This window comes from Phoenix dactylifera, chromosome 1 (genome assembly GCF_051530095.1).
Source record: "Phoenix dactylifera cultivar Ajwa chromosome 1, Ajwa_hap1_PhDact_Kaust_v1.1, whole genome shotgun sequence".
In the NCBI taxonomy this organism is placed as follows: Eukaryota; Viridiplantae; Streptophyta; class Magnoliopsida; order Arecales; family Arecaceae; genus Phoenix; species Phoenix dactylifera.
The window spans coordinates 8,450,770-8,458,523 of NC_143190.1; the positions used below are offsets into that span (position 1 = coordinate 8,450,770).

Genomic DNA, 7,754 nt, shown 5'->3' on the forward strand with positions numbered 1-7,754 from the left:
GTTGCTTTTGAATTGTAGGTTAAATGTGCTAGATCATGGTGGCCAAGGAGAATATTTCAATAGTAGTGAAGGTCGGCATTTAATCGCATAACCGCCCCACTCTAATAAAGTTGTTCTGCACCTAAGTCGCCAAACCGATCTGACGGGCTGCTTGGATGGATGGTATGGATGATCCTCTCAATGGCATAGGCGCACCATCGAATGGCGGCTAAGATAGAATAAAGAAAACCTATTCCCATACTTATTCTTCTAAATCCATGATTAATATACTAGACCCACTTTGCCAACCTATGGAGAGCATCTAGTTTCTTAGGATAAGAAGTTATGGATCATGCATGGTTTTAGACTTCTAACTTGGGTGGTGTTAAGCAAAAGGGAACATGAGGCAGACAAATGGACCCATCAAAAGATATGGAGGATTTGGTGAATGGGAAGTGATGCGGATCGCACGTGGAGTAGGAATGGAATGTGAACCCTATTCGCATCTAGATGTTTGGGGGAGGAGAGAAGTTGGAAAAGTTGACGTGAATGTTACCTACCCGAGGGAAGATTTGTACTCAGTGGTAGGAATTGACATTTTCTCGTCATTCTTTAAAACTTTAAAAGGAGAGCAGATTGGATATTGATTAGAAAGTACTGAAATAAAATAGTAGACATGGAGACAAGCATGAAGGAACTTCGGTTGCTTGGTCTCTCTATTTGACGTCGCCATTGGCTTTGCATCTTTGACATTGAGTAAATCAGTAAAGATGTGCCAAAAAGTAGAAGGAAGAGTATTTTCTCATTTTGTTCACAGTACTAGTTGTTTTTCGACTCTAAAACCAAACACACGTAATTCCTAATATTCATGGTAAGGTTTAAAAATCAAAATTATGTAGACACTTAATTATTTCAAGGACCAACAATAAGATGACAAAGGTATTCAGATAAATAAAGCATCAAAGAAACGGCATAAATGGATAAGTTAAAAATAATAATAATTAAGTGATGGATAACAAGAGGTGAAGTGCAAGATTATATCGGCAAGGTATAAAGAATGAAAAAAGGTTAAATAACTTGGAGGGGTTTCAATCGGGACAAAGGTTTTAAATTGATAGGCCCACATTTGAAGATAACATTCAAAGGTGACGCAGGTGATGGCTGGGAAGAAAAATAATACAAAATATATGTGCTGAAGCTTGTGATAATTAACAAATTTGAATGGCTTGAGAAAACTTATATTTTAATATATTTGATTGATAATTGTAGCCATCAATATTTTAATATTAAAAAATACAAATGGTCAAACGAGAGAATACGATTGCTGCTAATGAATAGTAACGATGTGTGTGGTAGAGATGCATCCGTCTCAATAAAATTTGATTAAGATCCCAAATGAAAGGCCAAAGTCCATATTCTATTTGAACTTTTAAGCTAAACAAATATGACCAGAGAATCGGTCAACCTAGTCAACGTACAGCAGTGGCGCTGACATGTTGATGCACTGGTGCCTAGGGTTAGCTTGATGCCTCATCCAAAACTGACCCAATCCTTGAGGGGTTGCCCATAATAGAGTGGGGCCCTTTCTGCTCCTACTTTTGGAAAAAGCCGGTGGCTTAATGATGCAACCAAGTATATATATAAATGCCTCCATCCATTCCTAGTGCTACTTTATCAACTTAAGATTGATTTATAAATCAGTTTCTTATGACACGGCTAAGAAAGATAGCAATAGTGGTCTGGTGACAAAGAGGCTTCCTCAGACATGAATGGTTAATTAGCATGAGAGACTAAAGAAAAAAAAAACAAACAAAATAGCTTATGTAATGGTAGGCAATATGTAACAACTTAAGATCTCGTTCATAAAAACTAGTCGAAAAATATTATTTACATTTTTTGATCCTGTATAACCATTCAAGATCTAACCAGTGTGACTAAACATATGCATGTACGAGTTCTCACATGGTATAAGATAGGCTTTACTCCAAATATATATAAAACCAAAAGCGGATGTGTCCCTCGACCCCCGAGAGACCGCACTTATCCGCACATGCATATCTTAAGCCTTTTTTTAAGGAGAAAAGGAGGAAGTAAAACACTTCCACCCAGTCTATTAGATTAGCAAAAAATTATGCACAAAGTAAAGGAGAAAAAAGAAATAAGAAGAAGAAAATATATCTCTACTTATAAAGAGATCGAATAGCACATAACCAATGAAGAAAGAAATCAAGGAGGAAAAGCAGCTCGAGATTTTACGGTGACTTTCAATATCCCTTTTCGAGCATAGGTGCCCTTACAACTAGTAGGAATGCAGAATTTTTTGAGACATCTCCAAAAATATGTATTGTCTAGAATGTGAAACTCTCTTGTTCATTTTTTTTCCAAATATGCCACAAGAATGATATCAACAACTGATCCCAAGTTTTCCTCATTAAAGAATTAATCTTTTTCCTTCTCCAAGAGGTCCAAAGAGCATGAAAATAGGATGGCCATCCCTTAATGTTCAAGCAAGTTTTGATGGTGATTTAAAAACTTCTAGTAAGATTGGCAGGCATATTTTAAGTCAATCATTACCTAATGGAAACAAAGCTGCTACCCATTAGAAGAAGAAAGGTCATGCGGTACACTTGTACTTCAAAATCATGCATGATATATGATCATTTTTGCGTAAAACCATATTGTATCACCTTAGAATCTCAAGAGCCCTACTATAGAGATTAATAGGCTATAAACCAGTATTTGCATTAACTGTACCTTTATATGGGAGGAGAATCTATGCACATGATATTAGTTGTTTACGAGTAATTAATCTAGGCTATAAGCTAGTCTATATATAGTTATCAAATTATTACTGTAGTCACATTGCAATCCCAAGATTAACCATTTATGTATCGATCACTCCAAAATTTATTTTCAAAAGTTATGGAAAATTGTATTAATTAAGACTAATTGTGATGGAATATGATATGGTGGAATGTTAGCAATTTGGATCTTGTATATAATATTAAATTTTAAAGGAACTATTCAACTATTAAAATAATAAGGAAACTTAAGAACTATCCTCTCAAAGAAAAACAAGAGAAAAAAAAAGGTTACGGGATTGAACGCCCATACTAAGCAAATCATTGGTGGGCGCCACCTGCCGACAGACCCCCTTGGCGCCGCCTCACGTCACAAGCTCATGTGTCACAAGCAGCGATTGACGCGTGTCATGTTGGCCGTCTAGCTATATCCACTTGTAAGTTGTTCTAAATGAAGTGGTGACGGTAGATGAGCTTCCACTGGCAATTAATTAGTAAAATATCATTTGAATAATTGGACTAAGAGAAGTCTTTGTTGCTATGTCTTGTAGGTTAAGCAGTTGTTCTCTAATCATGCATGTCATTGGGTGTCCATCTGCTGTAGTTTGTGGAAGTGAAAGCATATCTCCACGTAGAGACCTAATCAAAGATATGGTAACAATGACATGCCAAGAAATGGTTATTTTAAGATTTGTGACTTGAAGGGCACTTTAGCTAGTTGCAAAGGTTCCATGACGTGTTCCAGCATGCAAACCCTAATTAAGGAACTGAGGATTACGTTGGTGCAAGCGTCGTAGAAGAGATTTTGGATTTGAACTTTGAAGAAGAAGTAAAAAATAAGAGAAAAAAAGAAAAAAATAATTTTATTTCTCTGTTACATCACATTCGGTACATCTTAAAAGTTATATATATATATATATATATATATATATATATATATATATATATATATATATATATATATATATATTCATGTACGGACTTCATATAAAAAAATAATATAAGTTGATATATAATCATACTAACAAAAAAAAATATTATAGGTGATACAAGTTGTTATGTGATTTCTAAAATCACTCTAATAAAATTATGTCAACAAAAAAAAATAATATAAGTTGATATAGGATCACGTTAATAAAAAAAATATCATAAGTGATGCAGGTTGTTACAAAAACAGAGAATTCTTGCCATGCTTTTGAATCCTCGACAAATAAAAAAAAAAGAAAAGAAAGAAGAAAAAAGCCTAAACACTGATGATCATAAAATGACATGCCAAGGCTGAATGCAATTGCCAAATTAATGCAATACTATAACAAGTTAATTAACTTTATTATAGGGAGTGGTTATTAGAGACCAAAATGGAGCAGAAGTCAGAATGCACAGCTTCATCCACTCTCGTGAACACATAATATGTATATCGCACCAAATTTCCATTTATGAGAAGCAAACAGGTTTATGTGAATCTTTTCACAATTCCGGAGCCCCCCATTTATGTTCCAGATCTTAGCCTGAGCCCACTCCTGCTCCCTATTTTCAATTCCAAACAAAACATGCAGGCCAAGGTGCATTAAGCCTTAATTTCCTAGTTGTGTGATTGTCCTTTCAATCACCATCTTCGCAATGAAGCAAGGAGACTTGAATCCATAGTCCACATGCATTGGGTTGGACCCATGACACATGGTGCTCCAATCATTGCATCTAGCATCTTATCATGATCGATGCTGCCCGATGATGGCTTTGCGATAATTAAGACATCAAAAAAAAAAAAAAATCCTAAGAAGTCCATGATATGGTGTAATTGATTATTCTCTTTGTAGATCTCAGAAAGCGACCAGCATCATTAGGCACCAATGTCACAAGATCTTAAATGGTGCTATATGCCAACCGTCACCAAAAAACTGGTGGTCCAGATGAAAAGATTGGTCTCATGACTTGCTCTAATCTGTATTAATTGGATTGTGGTGGTTGGACTCGTTCGTTACACGACAAACATCGTCCAGTGGATCAATGTTCAGATGATGATCAAGCATTGATAACCGATAAGTTCCATAGCAACCTTGACCACCCTTATTGGAGTGCTGAAGAAACTAGATTGCCTCATAACCAGATTTTCAAGGAGGAACTTGCACTAGTTGTCTGCTAATTATTAATATAGTATACACCTGCTAGAATATCGCTTTATAAGATATTCTAGCAGAATATGAGAACAAAATACCAATAGAAAGAAAGAGACAATGGAGGATAGCAAGAAAAAGTTGATAAAAAAGAGGAGGTGGATATATGAATTTATATGTGAATTCACGTAGTCATCTCTACCCTCATGTTTCTGTTTTTAGACCGCCTCGCTTTTGGAGACTTAACTGCCCCGTTTTTTCTTTTTCTTGTCTCAGGCGTTGCATTCCCATTTGTCGACCTATGTAAGTGTATGCGTCACACCTCCCAATTCTCAATAACTCCCTCTTATTCATTCTCCCCTACTCATTCTTTCCTTAGCCAACAATCATAAGCAGCTATCTCTCTCTCTCTCCCCCTCCCTCCCTCCCCATCTATCTTTCTCTCTAACAGTTAGAACAGAAGGGAGCTTCGTGTGGTGGAATCTAAGGAAGCATGGACATGGGTCAAGAAGATGCATGCGACACAGGCCTAGCTCTCGGGTTGAACTATAATGCTAGCGGCCTGTCGAGCGATCGCCATGGCCATCGAGAGGCAGTCGTAAAATTGGAACTGTCGCCATCAAATATGGTTTCTCTCGAGCCCTCGCTCACCCTTGGCCTCCCAGATGACGTGAAGAAAGCGAAGGTGGAAGCGAGAGTAGCCCGGCAATCATCTCCACATAGCACGGTCTCGTCCTTCTCCGACGGCCATCCTTCAAGCACAAAGAAGGAGAACAGCATCAGGAGCGAGGAAGCCGAGAAGGTTTCATTTCGGGTAAGTGATGAAGAAGAAGAAGGCTCCGCTAGGAAGAAGCTTAGGCTTACCAAGGATCAGTCTGCCCTCTTGGAGGACAGGTTTAAGGAGCAAAGTACCCTTAATCCGGTTAGTGACTGTTTTAATTAGCTTCATCCTCATTTCTTAAGCAAGAAGGGGAAAGAAAAAGCATATCCTCCCCTGAGATTTTGATGTTTGGCCAGCGTGCGCTATGTTATTTTGAATTAACTTTCCAATCTATTCTTTTTCTTGTCCTTTCTCGTTCTGTTATCAGAAACAAAAGCAAGCCTTGGCCAAGCAATTGAATCTGCGGCCCCGGCAAGTGGAGGTGTGGTTTCAAAATAGGAGAGCAAGGTCGGTGTCTCAATTTCATTATACCATGCAATTAATTATCCAAGTTACACCATATGTTGTCTTATGATATCGTTTTATTTTTCATTCCTAGTGCAAGACACTAATATAACTAATATAATTACAATCCTCTTCATTCTCGCTCTGATGCAGGACTAAGCTCAAGCAGACCGAATTCGATTGCGAGGTCCTGAAGAGGTGCTGTGAGACGCTGAGTGATGAGAACCGGAGGCTGAAGAAGGAGTTGCATGAGCTAAGAGCCCTGAAGTCTGCATCTCCGCTGTACATGCAGTTCCCGGCCGCGGCCCTCACGATGTGCCCATCATGCAAGAAGATAACTGCAGCCAGCGAGGGCTCGAAAGCTGGCCCTTTTGTGACAGCGCCGAAGCCTCACTTATTCATGAATTCCTTCACCCATTCAGCAGCGTGCTAAGGGGGGACTCTTGACAGAGAAAGGCACCGCCCACACCCTTTTCTTTTTCAAACTAGGGCTTGGGACTGATAATCAATTAAGATTTACTGTATGTTGTGTAATTCTCTCCTTTCTCTCTTCGCTCTAATTACCTAGCTTTGTTTAGGGTGCCCACACCCTTTTCTTTTTTAAACTAGGGCTTGGGATTGATAATTAATTAAGATTTACTGTATGTTGTTGTGTAATTCTTTCCTTTCTCTCTTCGCTCTTACCTAGCTTTGTTTAGGGATTAGCATATGGGGTTAGATGATGTAAAAAGGGAATGAAAAGAAGTGCATATTCGTCTAATTTCACAAAAAAAAGTTTTTAATACCCGTAATCGATCTCTGTTGTGAATGTCTGCCTTCTCTTATTGTGATTAAGTGATGTATAGAAATAGCAACATCTTTTGATGATTAATAGCACCTCTTCCCCACCCCCCACCCCTTCTCTCTCAATGCATACTAAATAGAACTGTTAGTGGAATATGAATATGATAAACTTTTGATACCTTTGCGCAAAACATTGACACTCAATGAAATCCAACTCCATTGATCATTGATCTACAAAGTAAAAACTTAATTGAGAAAACCAATTGCTATTTAAATCATCTAGATCTTGTTGGTTCTAGAGTGAAAATTGTAGATTAGCTGTTAAAAATATCCTACTGTTTTATAATTCATTATTCTTTTTTTTTTGAAAGAATTAATACTTCATTTTTCTGAAAATAACAAAACTATATTAACTTTGACAAGATCATTGGCCCATCATATAATTTACTGGAGGATTCAACTACGTCCGCTGGAGCTGGACTTTTTAAGCCTCCCTTGAGCAAAGCATGAACTAGTTACCAGAAGAGCACTTGGTGGAGCACTCGTATGCTTTCACGACATGAACAGCCACCATTTTTCGTATTTAGATAGCGCTATTGGCTCTCTTAACTCCAATCATCGATCAGCACCAATCTAATTCAGTCATTTCAACAGTTTTGATGAACTTTATAGCATAAAGTCTTCTTTTCGATCCTAGTATACGTCTAGATAATGTCTTTAAGAAAGATAGACATAACAGCAGATGATTATAAGAGTTAAGTACATAAAATTTTCATCAACAAATCCTGTTCATGAAATGACAGGCAAATCGAAAGATTTTTTTTTTCTTTTTTGGAATTAAAATTTGGAAAGGATGCCACCTTCAATGTCTGAAACATGGGAGATGCAACTGGCCGAGCTAAGGATGGTTGG

General features: G+C 37.5%; 1 protein-coding gene across 1 annotated transcript; it reads left to right on the plus strand.

The window, feature by feature from the left end:
- Positions 1 to 5,163: 5,163 nt before the first annotated feature.
- On the plus strand, positions 5,164 to 6,703 carry LOC103713661 (homeobox-leucine zipper protein HAT22-like). The gene is made up of 3 exons (XM_008800665.5): positions 5,164 to 5,816; positions 5,983 to 6,062; positions 6,213 to 6,703. The coding sequence occupies exons 1-3, from the start codon at positions 5,388 to 5,390 to the stop codon at positions 6,490 to 6,492; spliced, it is 789 nt and encodes a 262-aa protein (XP_008798887.2). The 5' UTR covers positions 5,164 to 5,387; the 3' UTR covers positions 6,493 to 6,703.
- Positions 6,704 to 7,754: the final 1,051 nt, after the last annotated feature.

What these genes read in the sequence shown, in the direction of transcription:
- LOC103713661 (XM_008800665.5), top strand. Translation starts at nt 5,388, where the DNA reads ATGGACATGGGTCAAGAAGATGCATGCGACACAGGCCTAGCTCTCGGG. An exon ending in AGCAAAGTACCCTTAATCCG is followed by an intron (nt 5,817 to 5,982) that starts GTTAGTGACTGT and finishes TTCTGTTATCAG; the next exon opens with AAACAAAAGCAAGCCTTGGC. An exon ending in TTTCAAAATAGGAGAGCAAG is followed by an intron (nt 6,063 to 6,212) that starts GTCGGTGTCTCA and finishes GCTCTGATGCAG; the next exon opens with GACTAAGCTCAAGCAGACCG.